The sequence below is a fragment of the Rhododendron vialii genome, chromosome 5a (genome assembly GCF_030253575.1).
Source record: "Rhododendron vialii isolate Sample 1 chromosome 5a, ASM3025357v1".
Lineage (NCBI taxonomy): Eukaryota > Viridiplantae > Streptophyta > Magnoliopsida > Ericales > Ericaceae > Rhododendron > Rhododendron vialii.
In genome coordinates, this window is record NC_080561.1 from 1,557,777 (window position 1) to 1,577,152 (window position 19,376).

General features: G+C 38.4%; 2 protein-coding genes across 3 annotated transcripts in view; both read right to left on the bottom strand.

Annotated features, from left to right (window-relative positions):
• Positions 1-426: 426 nt before the first annotated feature.
• On the bottom strand, positions 427-9,325 carry LOC131325390 (U-box domain-containing protein 34-like). Its single transcript, XM_058357637.1, has 9 exons — positions 9,069-9,325; positions 4,161-4,282; positions 3,964-4,079; positions 3,470-3,591; positions 3,161-3,369; positions 2,921-3,022; positions 2,224-2,652; positions 1,035-1,784; positions 427-865 (listed from the first exon to the last, which is right to left on the bottom strand). Exons 1-9 carry the CDS (start codon positions 9,232-9,234, stop codon positions 671-673), a joined length of 2,211 nt encoding a protein of 736 aa, XP_058213620.1. The 5' UTR covers positions 9,235-9,325; the 3' UTR covers positions 427-670.
• A 7,945-nt stretch (positions 9,326-17,270) lies between these two features.
• LOC131325385 (U-box domain-containing protein 34-like) overlaps positions 17,271-19,376 on the bottom strand; it is a 31,095-nt gene continuing 28,989 nt past the window's right edge. For both annotated transcript variants that reach the window (XM_058357630.1, XM_058357629.1), the window contains exon 10: positions 17,271-17,640. In XM_058357630.1, the coding sequence (XP_058213613.1) occupies positions 17,446-17,640 (195 nt within the window). In that variant the 3' untranslated portion in view covers positions 17,271-17,445. The remainder of the gene's footprint in view (positions 17,641-19,376) is intronic.

The following is a 19,376-nucleotide window of genomic DNA, read 5'->3' on the forward strand; positions in this document are numbered from 1 at the left end:
TTGGATTGGAAAGTGCATTGAACAAGCTTTTTAATGATTCAAACCACGCTCAAATCGGAGTTCGGGAGTGTCCGGGGTAAATCCGAAAAGTTCAACCTGTTATGGAGCTTTACTGCGCCTAGGCGCAAGTTTATGCGCCCGAGGCGCACTTCAATGCGCCCGGGCGCATGCACAACAGGTCGAACTTTGCGAGCTTGCCCCAGACACTTCTGAACTCTGATTTGCGCGTAATTTGAATCATTAGAAAGCTTGTTCAATTTACTTTCTAACCCACCTAGTTTGGGTCCAATAATATTTGTATATTAAATGAAGTGAATATTTTTCCTCAGTGGTTCAAAAAATAATTTATAGACTCCGATTCGTTTATAGACAATGCATGATTTAAGATCTCACGTAGGCTACTCGCTAACAACCTGTTTATAATCATTAAGAAAAGCCCAAAATACATGGCTGATTGTATTTCAAATCCATGTAGAAAGATTGCAGATGAAGATACGGAACGTACACTTCCACATAGTTGAGGTTGAATAATCATCGCAATAGGTTCTTTCTGTGAGTCACAAAACCTTAAGTCGCAATTATCTACATAGAAAATTCTTCACTCGAAACTCTCTTTGTGGAATAAAGTGCTAGCTTTGATTTATGCACAGCAACTGCAGACTATGAATACTTAACCAGATGAGGATGTTATGCGTGACCTCCAATCCTCAATGGCGCGACGCAATGTGTGATTTTGGATAAGCACTTTATGCTGGAGCCTAAGCTTTGTTACCGGCGAAAGACTATGTCGATCAAGCCATGCTTTGATTGCTCTGTGCTCGTATGTAAAACCATCAGCGGCAATGTATGGATCCTCCATTACTTCCTGAATTAGCCATGGATATTACACAGAGAAGATTAGACAATGATCAGATGGAGCAAACATTAGGCTGTGTTTCGATCGGTTAAAATAGGTAACTAGTTTAGTATCTAGAACTAGGAGAGTGTAACTGAGCGTGCGTAGGAGATGCTCATATGGAGTTTCAAGTTTTCACCTTAAGTATCGGGCAGAAGTATTCGTTAGGTGCATGAATACTATTGCTCTGTACCCTTGGAGTAGCATTTGCCATATTAGCAAGTTTCTTCAAAAGCGGCAACACTTCAGTTTCAAGATCTGGCCTATCTCTGCATCTTAGTCTGGAGCATTTCAGGGCCATCTGAGCCAAAACCTCTGCTTCAGCAAGTGGCCAATCCGGTATAGACTTGTCCAGTATATCAAGGAGCGAACCATTGGAAAGAGCATTTTCAAATTTCAACAAAAGCCCATTTGGATGCTGTGCAGCCAGCAATTGGAGGACAATGATTCCAAAAGCATATAGATCAGATTTAGGTCGGACGGTTCCCGTTCTTTGATACTCTGGATCCACATAGTAAAGAGTACCAAATATAGTGGAGTCCCCATATTCTGTAATACTGTCAGGGCCAACATCTGAAACGAGTTTAGCCAATCCCACGTCACCAATTTTGCTAACATAATTTCTGTCTAGAAATATATTCCCTGGTTTTAGATCTCGATGAATTATAGGGTTCGGTTTTGAGTTGTGTAAGAATGCAAGTCCACAAGCTACTTCAAAAGCTATCCGGAATCGAACAAACCAAGGAAGAGGATCCCTGCTGCTTTGGTGGGAAGGAATATCTTCTAGGCTTCCATTCTCCATATATTCGTACGCTAAGCAACCAGTCTCTGGACAAGCTCCAAGCAGTAAAACAATGTGTGGGTGGCGTAACTGGCTAAGAACTTCAACCTGAAAATAATTGACAGATGACAGCAAAAACCATTGCCACCACAGTCGGAACAACTTAAGTGGTTAGGAAATATTTAGCACGGGATAAGTGAAAAAAGTAAACTACCCACAGGATAAGCTAAAGTAAATTCACAAACATCGACATTTTCATGTTTTAAATAAGTAAATTCAGCTAGGACAAGATAAATCTACATTGTGTGGCAAAGGGTGTTTACACAAGCGTGCACAACTGAATCTTTGTTGAATGTTTTGAGTCAATGGGTATCTGCACATTATAAATAGTAGGCATCTGTACACAATTAAAACTTCTCTATTCATATGTTCTAAAACGACTGGGAAGTTAATCAAATGATCATGGTAATAGAGAAAAAAAGAAGCCTCAAGCAGGCATGAGAACTTGAATGAAAAACAGAAGAAGGAAATCAAGTAACAGAAAAACCTGTGACAGAAATTTCTTTTTCTTCTCCGATGCATAAGAATGCAGAACTTTGACAGCTACCGGGGTTTGATTGAGGTCGCATCTGTAAACGTTCCAAAATGATCCTTCACCAATCATCTTAGTCTCAGAAAAGGAATCAGTGGCCATCTCGATTTCGTCCCTTGTGTACGTTTTGTACCTTCTCTCATTCGACAAGTGTGGATCCATAATTTTCTTTTTCTCCATTGATTCCTTGAGATCTTTCATTTCTGCTATGTGCCTTTCATAAGCCTCTTTAGGGAACAGATTTCTTGCCGTCTCAATCTCCTTCATGGCTTCCGAATGCATGCTTTTCTCTTCTGCAGCGATTTTCTTATAAACTTCTTCTCTTTTCAAGGCAGCATTTACTTGTCTTGCTTCTTCAAGGGATTTAGAAGAAAGAAAGGGAACCTGTGCTATGAAGCATCAATAATAGTGGTCTAGTGTACAATATAGAACACGAGAGATTCGTATGCTACATACATGGAGAAGAGACATTCACTCTATGTACAAGGATGTAATCTACTTTCGGATTCAAAGTTTTATCGGACTTGAAAAAAGTAGGAGTAACTATTTTCGAAATCCTAGTAGAATAAGTCAGGCGTATATCAGCAAGGCCAAACTGTATAATGCATCGACATCTAGAACCACATTAAGTACTAATACATCAAATGCTAACCTCATCTTGCCCGTGGACAAGGTCCTCAAGAGCTTGATTGTACATGCCAACAGTGTTCGTAAATTCTAGACCCAGTTGTTCTACATTAGGTTGCACATCCGACTGCAGAAAAATATGCATCCCAAATGTTAGCACAGACTAGTCACCGTCACATAGCAATGTTTACAAAGCAAGCAATCAATATTATTATTGTACCACACAACATACGTAGTAGCAGACGTAAAAACTGGAACAACTCACCTGCTTTGTTTCAGTAGAAGCCACAGAAGAACATTCATTCATTGCCTCAATTGCTATAGAATTCAAGTGATCACTAGGTTCTGACACAAATGAGGCTATGTCATTATCTTCCCAATCCACCAAGGAAGAATAATGGTCGCCATATATCTTATAGTTGGGAAGAGAACTGCTGCCTCTCTGGTCGAAGGACCCGTGTCTAGAGACGTTCTCTAAAAATAGAGGCACAAAAAATATTTACGATAAGGAAAAAGAAACATCTAAGTACATTTGGAGGCTATCAACATTGAAGGGTAAGTGTTTTCAACATACCATGAATTGACAAGGGGGTGGCAGGAGGGTTGAGGAGCTTGTGTATGGGCACAACGTAAATTTTGCAAGATTCAGGAGCATTTTTTTGGACTGCTAATGTCACGGAAGAATCTTTTACCTTCCTGCCATTAAATAAAACAGAAACACAGTGACATGAATTTCAACAGATGAAAGAATCACATGTAAGTCGTAAAAGGTTCACGTAATTAACGGCTAACAGATCAAAATTATTTGAGTGCATGATTCCACTTCAAACAAATGGCCAAAGCATTTGCACGTATAGGACCACGTGATAGGTACAATGGTAAGAGTAATATAAATCCTCCTGAATTCTAGCAATAAAACCTTGTTGTAGAATGCTCCAGGTAAAGACCAAAAATCATATGAACTTGAGGTCGAGAATATCCAACTAGAAAAATGCCGTCAGAAAATCGCCAACTAGGAGGAGGGGAAAGAGTCTGAAATGAACAACTTATTCAGTACTTTTGACATACCTCGTGATAAAACTGGAAGTACAAGAGCCCAACACTAAACTACTAACACCGAAGTCAGTAACATATTTAAGAAGTGCTGATGCAGGATTGTCACCTTCCAGTACCAAAGTTTCAATCTAGAAAAGCAGTATTCGAGATTATACTTCAAGGAAAACTCAGTTTGAGCAGACCATAGCCAAAAGGAAAAAAAATCTTACCCCTTTTCTTTTGCATAGTTTCGTAAATGGTAAAAATATATCCTGAAAAGCAAGTTTTGCGTCCTGCTTATACGTTTCCACCTCATGGGCATCCAGTTGCTCTATAGGGATAGTGTCTCCAGCTGCAGAATATGGCTCGCATGAGGTCAAGATAAGTACATGAAATCAACACAGTTAGCAGTGCTACAAAATGAGAGACCAATTGTTCCCTTGTTGGCATAAAGTTATTTGGTTTAAACACCATGTCCCAAGATGGGGCTATAATTCAGCGGATGGGTATTTTAGGCAGGTTGGCTACAAGGGACAGATTTCAAATTTGGAGGGTTGCTGATTCTGATAGTTGTGTTTTGTGTGATAAAGGATTTGAATCTCATGGGCAGCCTTTCTTCCAATGCATTCTCCTCTCATAATGTTTGGTATTTGATGAAGAACGGCATTGAGCGACACTGTTTCTCTTATGCAACTATTGTATACTATCTGTGGTAGGAAGGGAATGGGATTTTCCAGCATAAGAGTTTTGATGCAAGCCCAGTCATAAGGGCAGTGGCTTCAAGCATTAGACCATATGTTAGCATTCGGAGGAAATTGAGGAAATCAGATGGCAATAGGTTACTATGTCTAGATTGGAATATTTCCTATATAGTATTTGAGGTATCTTCTTAATCCTTGTTGTTTGGTAGTAGCAAGCCTTGTAGGTTAATGATATGGGTTATATTTTCCGGACACGGGGACTGTGTTGTGTAGTGTGTTGCGCACCATCTGGACCGTCTGTCTCAGTAATCAATGGTCCGGATTAAAATGAAACTTTTCCGGGGAAGAGTTAAATTCTTTCCCGGAAAAGTTTTTTAAAATATGGACCATCCAATACTTTTGGACGGTTGAGATAGCACAACACTATGTTGCGCACTAGGTAGTGCGCAGCAAGCCCCCCCGGTCCATATTTTCCTGGGATTAAGTTCTTGATGCACACTTGATTGCTTGTGTGTACGTGGATCAGCATGAAAGACAAATGACAAAGTAGGAATAAGATTATGGTGGACTCTCTCTCTCTCTCAAACTCTAACCACCATCAATATCCTTCTTCTCATTTTCCCTCCCCCCTAGGGTTCACACCTTTAGAAGGTGGTGGGAGGGGAAAGCCTTTACATTTTTTCTTTGATTGGTTTTTTTTCTTCTCTTCAGATTAACGATTTGTTGTTTGATCTATGAGAATTTTGTCTCTCATTTTCTCGAGATTACGAATATTTGTTTACAGATAGGGTTCTTTCAGAGATGATGTTGCTTCACAGTAATATCTGTGTCAATAGTGCTCTTATCCTACATCATGTTTTTGGCGGGGCAACTCGTTAAGGTTTGTTAGATCTATAGTTTTTTGAAAGTTCATTGGTGCGTCCATACTTGGTTAAAATCCATTTGATCGTCTGGGTATTTGTTGTTTTTATCTTTAGCTAGCACTTTCTCTCTTTTGAGACTGTTGATTATAGGTATAAACATACAGTAGATCGTGAGTGCCGCCTTTGTTTGCGTCAGGCGAGTCGGGGTGAACGACATCCTTGTGCTTTTCTTGTTTTACAATAATTAGATGATTAGTTTAGCTTTGTCAAAAATATTTGTAATGAACTCCATTATGTAAGTGCCGCTGGGCAATTATTTTCTCAATTTTTGACAAAAAAGAGAGAGAATATTTTGAAGTCCTCCAAATCTTCACATATTGGGAAAGATTTGATTTGCTTTTATCTTTTAACATGAAATTTCATTTTCAATGCCACTTGTTTTGGCATGTTCTAGAATTCTCTAGGAATCACTTAAGCCTAAGTTGTTTGGCTGAGAGAGAGTGAGAGTACATAAGTCAAATGGCTTATTTTTTCTGTACTTATTCAAATTTTTTTCGCATTTGTTAGTTTTTCGTCAACTTTTTGTGGATTATTGCTTCATCATGACAAGAGAAATCTAAAAAATACAAAATTATTATTGAAACCCAAATTATTTTGAAGAAAGACAAAAAAAATTGGCTTATTTTTGTTTTTATTCAAAAAATTTAGGTTAGATCGTAATTTTTTACTTTTTAGATTCCTCTCGTCAAGAAGAATCAATAATTTACAAAAAGTTGATGAAAAACTAACAAATGCAAAAAAAAAATTGAATAAAGACAAAAAAATAAGTCATTTGACTTATTTAGCCGAACAACTTAAGTACTATTGTTATGTACTTATTTTTGGTAATGATTTTACTTGGTTAGCAGGTACTACCTTTTATTTATTTGTTTCCTAATATGCTTGGGTCCTAATAGCCTATTGTTATCCCAGTAGATCCATTCTTTAACTCTACATGTGTGAGTCTTAAGAGTGCTTGACCATGATCCGCATCGGTCAATTATTACCCTCAAAACTAGTAATGAGGCCGAAAAACCTCTTCACTCATATAGCCTATTGGTCTTAATTTGGAGGCTTTGACAATTCCCTTATTGGAAATTGGGGAAATGCAAAACGTTTACGCTCAAAGTTTTTTTTTTTTTTTGTCAAAAGTGAGAAGATTGTATTGATAAACGCCCAGCGGCACATACAAAACGGAGAACATTACAAAGAACTTGGACAAAGCCAAACTAATCGTCTAACAAATAAAAACGAGTAAATCACAAGGCAATCGATATCTTTCATCCTAACCCAGGTATGACCTGACGGGAAAACGACACTTTTAAATTGCCTAATATCTAATTAGGAGTCTCAACTGAGAAAAAATGCAAAATTAAGGATAAAGATACCAAATATCTAGACGATTAGATGCACTCCAATCAAGAATGAACGCACCAATGAACTCCCAAGAACTAAAGATCTGCTAAGCCGCCACAAGTTGCCCTGCCAAAGACATCGTGTAGGAATAGAACGTTGAAGCACAGATATCGTTGGAAAGCAACCTCGATTGAGAGAACCCAATCTGCAGACAAATTTCGCTCAAAGACGGAACTAACAACTCCCGTAAAACGAGAGACAAAACTCTCATAAAATAAGAGACAAAACTCACATAGATCAGACGACAAGTTGTTGATTTGGAGAGACGGAAGAAAAAAGGGAAAAACAAAGCAAGTGAGTCGGAATAGTACCATGGCCTTCCCCTCCTACCGCCACACACGGGTATGAAACCCACGGGAGGAGGGAAAGGGAGAAAGGAGTTGCGATGGCTAGGGTTGATAGAGAGAACGAGAGAGATAGGGTCGGCGGATATGAATAACTTTTAATTTCTCTTCCATTACGTTTATGTGTGTGTGAGAGAGATCATTACTTTCCACACAAAACATTCATAATTCACTGAATTCAGCATCACGAAAATCCATTTGATTACCCTCAAAGTTCGGAAGTTTTGTTCTCCATTCGAATGATGTGCATTTTAAATGATTTTGGGATTTTGTTTTCAATTTCAGCGAAAATACAAGGGGTTTGACTATAGGCTGCTTGTAAAACTAGAGTGAGGGGTATAAGATCCAAAAAGCCGAGCTCATTTGTGTTGGCGCGCAATTTTATTGACAAAGCACACATTTTCCTGTATCCCATCAGCAAATCTAGAGGCTGCTTGTAAAACTAGAGTGAGGGGTACTGTAAGATCCAAAAAACCGAGTTCATTTGTGTAGGCGATTTTATTGACAAATCGCACATTTTTCCTGTATCCCATCAGGAAATTATATACCTATATGAACTAGGGCTTTTCAGAAGGTGAATTAGAGGTCAAAGATAAGTATAAACATAATTGTACGTAGGTCTGGGAAAGAGTTGCATTTAGATATCCTTACTCCCACAAATGGAGAGGTTGTTTTTGAATCCTTTGATCAAGTCGCGTTTTGATTTTTTTGAATGGCAAAAGTCAATATTGTTAGAATAGTCAGATTAACACATTAAAAGAGGAGTTGAACTCGTAACCTCTTTTTTCTTGACACCTAAATGCATGTCTCTTGGCGTAACCAAGTCACGTTGGGACAACTTTGCCGTCACATCCGGACCGCCATCATTCTGTCACTATAAGCTTGGCAATGCTTTAATGCCAATGATGTCAAAGAACTTCTACTATCAAATATGTAATTCTACCGTAATGAAGTTTCTAATCCTCAATGTCGAAATACATATGTAAGCTAGAAAATGTAAATATCAGCAAAAAGGGTTTTACTAGGAACACAGAAAAAGAAAAGAAGGAAAAATTGATTCATTATTTGGTTTTCGAAAAAAAAGGCAAGAAAATAGCAAATTCAAGTATTGAACTCCTTTTTAATTTATTATTTTCTCTCTTTTCTTCTCTCACTTTCTTCAAGTTCCGAATAATGTTGCATTTTCTGCCCTTGAAGTACACAACAGTGGCAGATGAATGAATTGCACCCAGCAGTGGTCCGAATCACACGTATTTCTGCGTTAATAACAAAAAATATAGTCCATAGTTATATTGTTACTTTCTAGTTCTAGTTCTGAAAAGGAGATGAGATTGTGAGTACATACGTTACCTCCATTCGTATTGTACTCACAACACAACCAAAAGATGGTTGATAATTTGAAATTGTAGGGAGTTTTTTCACATGTATACATGTATTGAAACTTTATGATTTTCACATGTACATATATTGGAACTTTATGATTTTATTTTTCACTCAATAGAATTGCATGGGCTGATTCTATACGACTTTTTCAAATTAAACTCCAAAATTAGTATAATCAGTGGAAGTATTCAAAGTTGAACAGAGCCCGGGCACCCCAACGCCTCCAGTATTTGGAGTTGTACAGGATCCGGGCACCCCAACACCCCCTTCTCTATGCCCGACTATACATACATACACGTTCTCTTCAAGGGAAAAAACAGTACACACACGTCAACCTTCATACACACTTAACACTTTTATATAGTAGTAACAGAAAAGAGGAAAGAAATTACATGGAGTAGGAATTGAAGTACTGATGCGAGGCACGACGTGAATCAGGATGAAACGGTTGGCGTCAGGCATGAGATTTTCCACCGCCCACTGGACAGCCCAACGGCTTCCGCTCTCTCCGAGGCTGCCGCCGCCGCCTTTGATGGCCACCGCCACTGTCATCGTCATCGCCGGCCGGCAAGGTACGGTAGCTGTTAGCTAGCACTCAGGTTGACGTTGAGGTACGCATAAAGTGTGCCTTGTTCCCCAAACTCAAGACAGCTTGAGTTTACACGAAAAAAGCAACATATACTCCTCCGAGAAAGCGTGACTTACAAAGCCGTGGGAATATAATAAGGAGAGAGAAAGGGAGTGTTGTTTGACTTGTTTACATTTTGAAGCTCACCTGTGATCAAGTTTTATTCTTTCTGAATCTTTACAATCAAATAAAATAAAAATATGGTTTCCATCATCCTTGCGGAAGGTCAAAAAAATTTTAATTTTAATTTTAATTTTAATTGCGGACTTTAAAAAAAATCTAAATTTAGTTAGTTGTTAAGCTAAGTTCCGCTAAGGATGTTTTGGGCTTTTTTCGTTTTGTCATTTTTTTTGTGTTTGTTCGTCTTATGACAAATTTTTTACCTCTATTAATTCATCTCGACGAGAGGAATCAGAAAAAGGGTAAATTTTTTGTCGCCAAACCAAAAAACCAGAATTTTTTTAATAAAGACTGAACGAAAAAACCCCAAAAAACCCCCAAAAATTCAGACTGGGTAACTATGAAAATAATGTAGAAAAACTCTAGCAGCATTAATGAAAGTATATTCTTTTTTGACTGTGTCAAATATAGAATAAAAAACTACAAAAAAATGCTTATTGGCATTAATGAACTTGACTCGAGCCCCCAAAATAATAATGAGTAATAAAATACGAATAGTGATTTTGGCCCTCCATTTTTAGTCAATGGCACTTCAATTTTCATTTTGTAATCTTACATGATCAACACACAAGTGTGGAGTGCCAATGATTAAAACAGGAGTGCCAAAATAAAATTTCATAAAATATTATAGTATGTCGTATAATACGAGACCTATAATAAGGTGGTAAATAAAGAATAGAGTCCTGTTGGCCCAATGACATCAAAGATGAATCTATACAATATAGTGCCTGTTTGCGAAAATTTTTTAGAGTATATTATGAGATTCTGACTTCTAAAAAATCTACATTGTGGTGCTTGCTACACATTTTAGAAGCAACTTTTAAAAATCAATAGCTCTTTTACATTTCTTTTTAAGGCCCAAGGTTGATATTTTAGAAACTATGATTTTTAATTTTTTTAAATGATTCTAAGAAGCTATGATTAGTGGAAAGACAAAATATCTACTAATTATCCTTAGGTCAAGGACAAAATAGACCAATTCACAGCAAAAAAATTATTTTGCATATTTTACAGCAAACATTACTCTTTGAGCTTTTGTAACATTTATCTGTGATCCAGAGCCGCAGGAAACACTCTTATAGTTTCTCTAGAATCTAAAAATTTAAAATTTGATGCAGGATCAACAATATAAATCTAAAATCTAAAATCTAAGAGAAAAATCTAGTGAAGGAAGAATATAATCTCAACTTAATTTTCGAACTAAATATAGGGTTAAGTTTAGTTAGTTGCTAGTAAAATTCCGACCGGGTAATAGTGGAATTTTATTTAGAAAAAATTAGTAGCATTAATCAAAATATATTCCGTGGGACCCACAGCGATGAAATGAGACTTCAAGAAAAAGTTAAGTTCAATTAATTTGTTAGTTGAATTTTGATCGCATGAATATAAATACTATTAAAAAAAGAAAAAGCTTACTAGCATTAATAAACTGGGTTGCGCGGCCGCTGGGATCCGCATGAAACAAAAGTGGAGATATAGTTTCCATGTAATTTGCGGACTTAAGAAAAAATCAATTTAGTTTAATTGTTAGTAGAATTTGGGCGTCGTGTATATAAAACTATATTTGATAAGTAACTATTAAAATAAAGTAGATCCTATGAAACTGACACCAATTAATAATAGGCGCTGCTATTCGCAGTCCTTTATTTTCTTCCATAGTCCATTACATTTTGGTAAATGGTTGTTGAAAATCATACATAACATTTCGGTAAATAGCTGTTGAAAACAAGATTATATTTCGGTAACTACATGTTGAAAATATGTTTAACTTTCGGTAAACAACTGACGAACATACATTTTCGGTAAATAGCTGTTGAAAAAAAATTATATTTCGGTAATTGGATGTTGAAAATATATCTCAATTTCGGTAACTAATTATCGAGTATAATTGAAAATTTTTAGCGGGCTATGGAAGAAAATAAAAAGCTGCGAATAGCAGTGCCCTTAATAATGCAATCTTTTACATACATCATCTTCTGCAGACTTCAAAAAAGTTCAATTTTATTTAGGGGAATTTGCACTTACACTGCCTGTACTTTTCTTGATTTGCAGAGACACCCTTGTCTTCTATTTTTAGCCACTTACCTTCGCATGGATGCCGCTAACGGAGGTAATGAATTTGGTTGCGGTTTCTTAAAAAAAGAACTTTTAGAAAAGGAATGTAATTTCAAACTAAAAAATCATGTGTGTACGCAAATAATTTTTCTACCAATATGTATCTTATTTGATAGTAGATCTCATTGAAATATTTTAAATGGTGCAAAAAAAATTGAAATATTACTTTTCATCTTCGTGATATTTGAGTTTAAAATTACATTCTTTTTAAAAAAGAAGGTTTAGAAATAAAGCAGAACAGGGCTGAAAACACTTTAAAACCCTTTCAGTACTATACCCCAACAACCCAGGTTATTGCGAATCCTACATCTCTCTCTACACTTCACAAAACCCTATCTTTCACTCTCTCTCTTCCGATCTCGAAAAAAAATGGAGGTCTCTCTCTCACAATCATCAGCCCTTTGCCAACTTCCTCTTTGTCAAATTCTCCATCCCTGCTACCCCTTTGTTCGTCAAATCCAAGACAATGCCAAAGGAAGGGAATATTCGAAGCCTCAAATTGCCTACCATGATTCTCATCCCGAGCCAGCTCCTCGGAATCCGTATCCGATTCGATTCCAATGATCCCTACTCGAATTTGCACTAGAATTAGCTAAAGAATCACCTAATTCAGAACGACAACAACACTACTTATTCCATTTAGGGACCCAATTCCCTTCCCTAACCCTAGCACCTCATCCCCTAAGATTCACGTCGTCGTCGTCAATCATGGAGTAAGTGAAAAAGGTCACAGGAGCGACGCCACCAAACCCAACACGAGACCCTAACGCTAGACCCTAACGCTTTGGTAGCTCAGTTTGATTTGGAGTTGGCTCAGTTAGATGTTAAAACTGCATTCCTACATGGTGATTTGGAGGAAGAGATTTATATGTCTCAACCTGATGGTTTTCGTGTTGCTGGTAAGGAGAAGTTGGTTTGTCGATTACATAAGTCTCTCTACGGGTTAAAACAGTCGCCGCGTCAGTGGTATAAACGTTTTGATAGCTTCATGTTGAGTCAGAAATACACTCGGAGCCAATTTGATCATTGTGCATATTTCAGAAAGCTTGCGGATAAGTCCTTTATTTATTTGCTTTTATATGTCGATGATATGCTGATTGCATGTAAAAGTCAGGTGGAGATAGACAGGTTGAAGATTCAGCTGAGTCGGGAATTCGAGATGAAGGATCTCGGGGAGGCACGTAAGATTTTGGGGATGGAGATTACTCGGGATAGGGTGAAGGGCACCATTCACCTAACTCAGCAGCAATATTTGAAGAAGGTGTTTGAGCGGTTCGGTGTAGGTGGTAGCTCAAAACCAGTGAGCGTACCACTGGCTCCACATTTTAAGCTTAGTGCTTCGGTATCTCTCACTACAGATGAGGAACGAAAATACATGGCGACCGTTCCTTATGCAAGCTTGGTTGGAAGTCTGATGTACGCCATGGTCTGCACGAGGCCTGATTTGGCACAGGCCGTCAGTATGGTTAGTCGTTACATGCATGATCCTGGTAAGGTGCATTGGCAAGCGGCTAAGTGGATTTTGCGGTATGTTCTGGGGACCGTGAATTTGGGTTTGAAGTTCGAAAGGTGCACATCAGTTTGTGATCTGGTTTCTGATTTTGTGGACTCAGATTATGCGGGTGATTTGGATAAGCGTCGTTCAACAACTGGGTATGTGTTTACCATGGCTGGTGGGCCTGTGAGTTGGCGATGTACTTTGCAGTCGACGGTTGCACTGTCCACTACCGAGGCCGAATATATGGCTGTGACTGAAGCCATAAAGGAGGCGATCTGGTTGCATGGGTTGATGGCTGATTTGGGTGTTGGGCAAGATCACGTCGTTGTTCATTGTGACAGTCAGAGTGCAATTCATCTTGCGAAGAATCAGGTGCATCATGCTCGGACCAAACATATTGATGGCCGCTTTCACTTTGTTCGTGAGATCATTGATGAAGGGGATATTCTGTTGGAGAAGATTGGTACTGCGGACAATCCGGCTGATATGATGACTAAGGTTGTCACTGGGGTCAAGTTCCAGCGTTGTGTGGACTTGATCCATATGCAGCAAATCTGAGCACCTTCGGTTGCATGCGCCGTTGGGCGCTCTGATGGCAGTCAGAGCACGATTCGTTTGGGTATTCTGGGTATCTGGTTTTCTGGTTACTGCATGTCTGGTTTTCTGGTTCGTAGTCCAATATCTTGCCAAGGTGGAGATTTGTAGTTTTTGGCTCGTTTTGGACTTCTCAACCTCCGTGGTCCAGACCAAGGCCTTGGTGGTCCGAACCAGTGCGTATTCTACGTTTTTGGAGCTTGCTGATTTTTTGGTCCGGCCCAGCACACACTTGGTCCGGACCAGGACAAATTAGTATATAAGCATATTTTAGGGTTTTTTGCTTATGGTATTGCATTCACAGCAGCTTTTCTGTGAGAGGCAGAGGGAGGAACTCTGAGAGATCTCATCTGTAGCTCTTTGGGCATCCGATTACTTCCGTATAGTGAAACCCTTGATCGTCTGACTGCTCGTGGAGTAGGTATTCATTACCGAACCACGTATATCTCTGTGTTCTCTGTGATTGCTCTTTCTCTCTTTCTCTCTCTTCTGTGGTTTGTTCAATTACAAAGCAATTAATCATGTCCGTTTATGAGTTTGTTAACGCTTCCGCACAACACGAAGGATCAAATCAATCAACCAATCGCCCCATATCATCTTCTGGCCCATATAAGTGTCGCCGTATCATCATCTTCAATTTTAATAGGGGAAATGACAGCCAAAGACGTGTTTTGATAATTAATACCCTTCAAAGACATTTTCAGCATTTGGCGAGTATTAATTATCAAAACACGTCCTGGGCCGTCATTTTCTCATTTTGATATGGGCGAGCGGGAACTGTATAGTCGTAAAGCCGTAATGGTAGTCTTCTTTGACTAAATACGTATTGTAGTCGGATACGATTTTTGATATAGAAGTAGGATCGATCATCATCTTTTGAATGTGTTTTTGCGTTGTATAATTGAAATATTTGCTTACCAAACGCCATCACAGACATAATCCCGTTCCATTGTTGTCATTCTCGGAGCTCATGATATGTACCATATATACACATACGTCAGTTAGAAAAAGATGGGTTTTGATTCTTTTGGAAACCATAAATCATGGGGATTGGAGATTATCCGGACAATTAATTTTATAAGTAATTTTCCTTTCGCAAAACAACAAACCCCGGAATACGCCCTCCCCCTTTCATAGTTATATTTTTAACGGTGTTTCTATTGTCAGCCCAGTGGGTTGACAATAAGCACACAAGAGAATAAGCAAAACACATATTTCTATATATTTTTTTGGGAAAATAACGGCCCAGGACGTGTTTTGATAATTAATATCCGCCAAGGACATGCTGAGAACATTTGAGTACATTTGTTAATGCTGAAAATGTCCTTGGAGGGTATTATTTATCAAATACGTCCTTAGCCGTCATTTTCCCTATTTTTTTTACACTTTTTAATATACATTCACACTTCTTATTGTCAGCCCAGTGGACTGATTTTAGATTTTTCCTATTTTTAATAATCTACCATGGAACGGGATTATGTCTGTGATGATGTTTGGTAAGTATAAATAATTTAATTACACCAACCAAACGCAAAAATACATTCAAAAGATGACGATCGATCCTACTTTTATATTAAAATTGTAACCGACTATACTACGTATTTAGCATAATTATTTTCTTGGAGCCGGTTATTCGCTGAATATGGAGCATTTTTTCCCGTACGTCCATTGGATCTTAGAAGGCCTCAAGTAATGCCCTTCTCCAACACGCTTTTATGAAAGCGACCATCGATATATACACAGATTCCCACAGGCTAGAGGTGCAAACGAGCCGAGTCGAACCGAATATTGACATGTTTGAGCTTGGCTTGATTAGAATTCGTATGGTTCGAGCTCGGCTCGAGTTCGAATTGAGCCAAAAAATCTGGGCTCGAGCTTGGCTCGCCAAGCATTTACAAAGCTCGAGCTCGGCTCGTTAGTATTCGGTCTGGAATAAATGAGCCGGCTTGGCTCGAGCTCGAATTCGTCAACAACCAACCAAACTTTTGTGTATTTTTTCCATTTCTGTGCCGAGCCGAGCTGAACCTAGATATTTTAAGCCGAGACGAACCTGCTTGCGAACTTGTTTGAGCTGAGCCCTGCTAGGTTCGAGCTCGGCTCGTTTATCAAACAAGCCGCAAAATCGAGCTCGAACTCGCTCATTCATCCTTCGAACTAAGTCGAACTGAGCTGAACTTGCGGACTGCTCAGCTCATTTACTGCCTTACCTTAAGCTCTAGTATTTTCTCTATTGGTCAATTATGTGAATTCGGCCTCACGATCACCTTTTCTTCTTCTAGTTGCCAAGCACAGGATCTTCGGACTGGACAGACTCTTGGGATAGGCCATAAAGTTGGACGACTGTATGAGTTCATCAATCTTCGCATCCCATGATCCCATCCCAGGTGCCCTGAAGTGCTCTGACCATTGTTCCAGCTCCTCCCACTTGTTCTTTGAGTAATTTCCAATGTTCTGTTACCTCAAATCCCTCGACTTCTCTTGGTCTTTGGTATTTCCAGTTAGGTTATACTTCTTTTGGTGGACCGTGTATTTTAATTTCGAGTGGTCATTTAGGATTTGCTGGATGAACATGTTGATTGTCTTTCGTGTCAACTCGCTAAACAAGCAACACTCCCTTTTACCTAAAGGGATTCTCTTCCGCTCTATTTGATTTAGTTCACTGTGATACATCGGGAGCGTGTCACAACACTACAGAGGGAGGATCCAAATACTCCGTTATTTTTGCATACGATTATTCCTGTTTTACATGGCTATATATTGTGCATAATCATCAGAGTTATCAGAGGTTTCTTTTTGTCTTTCCTAAGAAAAAAGTTTTTTTTTCCCCCTTTTGAAGAGGTTTCGATAGATATAAGATAATTCCAATGGCTATAATCTTATCATTAAGTACGATCGAACGGTTATAGATGCATCTATGTTTGTATGTGTAGACAATTTGGTGAAAAACTGCTCTGTTTTATAATATAGACTATCGCAAGATTATTGTGACCGATATATAATCCGAGTTTCACCCAAAAAATCTGCCATTGGTAAACTTACCCGACTCTTTAGCCATTTCCCTGACTAATTGGACACAAGATTATTTACTGGAGAAAAATTGCTAGCAAAATACAGAGCAAATCGACACCTCAAACCCCATTTGTAGTGGGCCAAATCAAAGAAGGCTTTGGTCCAACGGGGAAGGGACTTAGCCTCAACCCATATAGACCGAACCGGGTCACGATAACTGGTATGGGCTTCGAGGCCTGGAAATCATGAGCTTGAACCTAAGGAACAACAGTTGTAAAGCCGGGCGGCTGAACCAGACCGGCACAGGATCGACCTATGGGGATAGCAGCCAGCCTGGTTCCATGTGGGTAAAGTCCCAAACAAGGCTACGATCTTATTTGTAGACAATGCATGATGTAACATCTCACGCCAACTACAGGTCTAATAACTTATTTAAATTTCAAAACATGTCCAAAATGCATAATCTCAAATTACTAGTAGTATCTTAGTATATGGCAAATTATGTTTCCAAGACTAATCATGTACATGTCGATAGGGGACGGAGCGTTATACGTGTAGAAAAATCGTTGATGAAGATACGCAACACACACTTCTGTATAGCTGAGGTTAAATAATCGTACCAACAGGTTCTTCCTCTCAGCTAGAAAACCTTACATCGCATTTGTCTACATAGAAATTCTTCACTTGAAACATGCTTTGTGAAATAAAATGCTAGCTTCGAGTTATACACATCAACTACTGATACTTAACCAGATGAGGATGCTGCTTGTGACCTCCAATCCTCTATGGCAGAACGTAATGTATGGTTTTGAATGAGCACTTTATGCTTCAGCCTAACCTTTGTCACCGGCGAAGAACTGTGTTTCTTAAGCCATGCTTTGATTTCTCTGCGCTCGTATGTAAAACCATCCGCGGCAATGTATGGATCCTCCATTACTACCTGAATTAACCATGGATGATCAAAATATATAAACATATAGATGGATATATTCACTAAACATGAAGTTCATGTAGTCCCCACCCCTCGCTTCCCCCTTCTCCCTTCCCTCACTCTGTCCTCTCTCTTCTTTGATGCAGAAGCATGGTGTTAATGCTTAGTTGACAACTACTTGAAGCCTACGTGAAAACCAAGGGTTATGTTAATTATTTCAAAGTGTCTATTTAGTTTCTAGTAACAAGTCCTTTAGGGGGTGCTCCAGTGAAAGCCGGCCCTAAGCAGGATCCAAACACGTTCAATCTGGATGTGAAAGTGAAGTTGAACCTCTCGACAAGTTGAACCTCTCTGCTAACTCAGGAGTTAGCAATGTATAAGGATGGCTATCCCACGTTTCCAGACACTTCGTACTTCCACTCACGTCGGGGCCCCAAGACGAATCAAAGAAGAGTGGGGAACCTCTCAAAGTGTCTGTCAAGTTTCTAAGTCAAAGTATTCAATTATGTGTTGGTATTAGCCACAGCCTAGTAATTGTAGTTTTTTTTTTTTTGAAAGGCCTAGTAATTGTAGTTTGATAGTTTTGTTTTGGCTATCTAGTAAGTTGTGTCTTTGTTTCAATAGTACTATAGGTATGGGAGGTGCCAATTTTAACCCATATTATTTAACCCATCCAAATCTGTCCACTTATAACCCAACCCAACCCGCCCGTATTATATTATGAGTTGATATGGTTGAACCCATATCAACCCATATTTAGGGGGGTTTAGATGGGTTGAAAATAAGTTTAATATGGGTTAAAATTAAAAGACTCATTCCCTCCACAAGAGTGAACTAGCTTGTGTTTAGCTAGAAAAACAGTTTCGATCTCGGCTCCTGTTATTGTAGATAACCAAATCACTTTCCCGTCTCCATTATTCCTCCTCGTAAAAAAGAAAATCTCTCTCTCAATGACTTCTTACAGAATTCTTCCCATCATTTGTTTCTAATGCAATTTCACATGGAACAGCTGTTCATTCAATTTCAACAATCACTTTCCAATTCAATGAAAGTCATTCTACAAAATAGAACAATTGCACACTCACTTTGCAATTCAATGAATGTCATTCTTTAAATCACCGTTTCTGCTAACGATCAAAATTCAATTTTTTTTTGAATAAAGACAAACATAAGTCAATAAATCAATTTTTTTGTCTTAATTAAAAAAAAAAGGTTTGGATCATAATTTTTTACTTTTTCGATTTCTCTCGTCGAGTCGAACCAATAATCCAAAAAAAATTGACATGAAACTAACTAAAGTTCAAAAGGCAAACCTTTACAAACCACGTAAGTAGAGTGGAGTGCAATTGGTATCACTCTTATAATCTATGCACATGACCAGGGTTTCAACCCGTTTACTATTTGACCTATATTACAAAAAATTATGAGTTTTACCCAAATATTTTTGAATACATCCAAGATAAAGCCAAAAAGCCGGTTGTTGGGATTTATCTTGAATATTACAAAAAAATTAGGGTAAAAGTAAAAAAAATAAATTACTTTTTCGATTCTCTCATTGAGACGAACTAATAGGGATAAAAATTTTGTCGAAAAACAAACAAATACAAAAAAATTTGAATAGAGACAAAAAAAAAAGTCACTTGACTTTTTAATCCAAACCTAAGTGGTGGCTTCGGCAAACGCAACGAAGACTGAAACTATACAATTGGTGCAATCATCGCCTTCTAGACAATTCTCTAATTCGG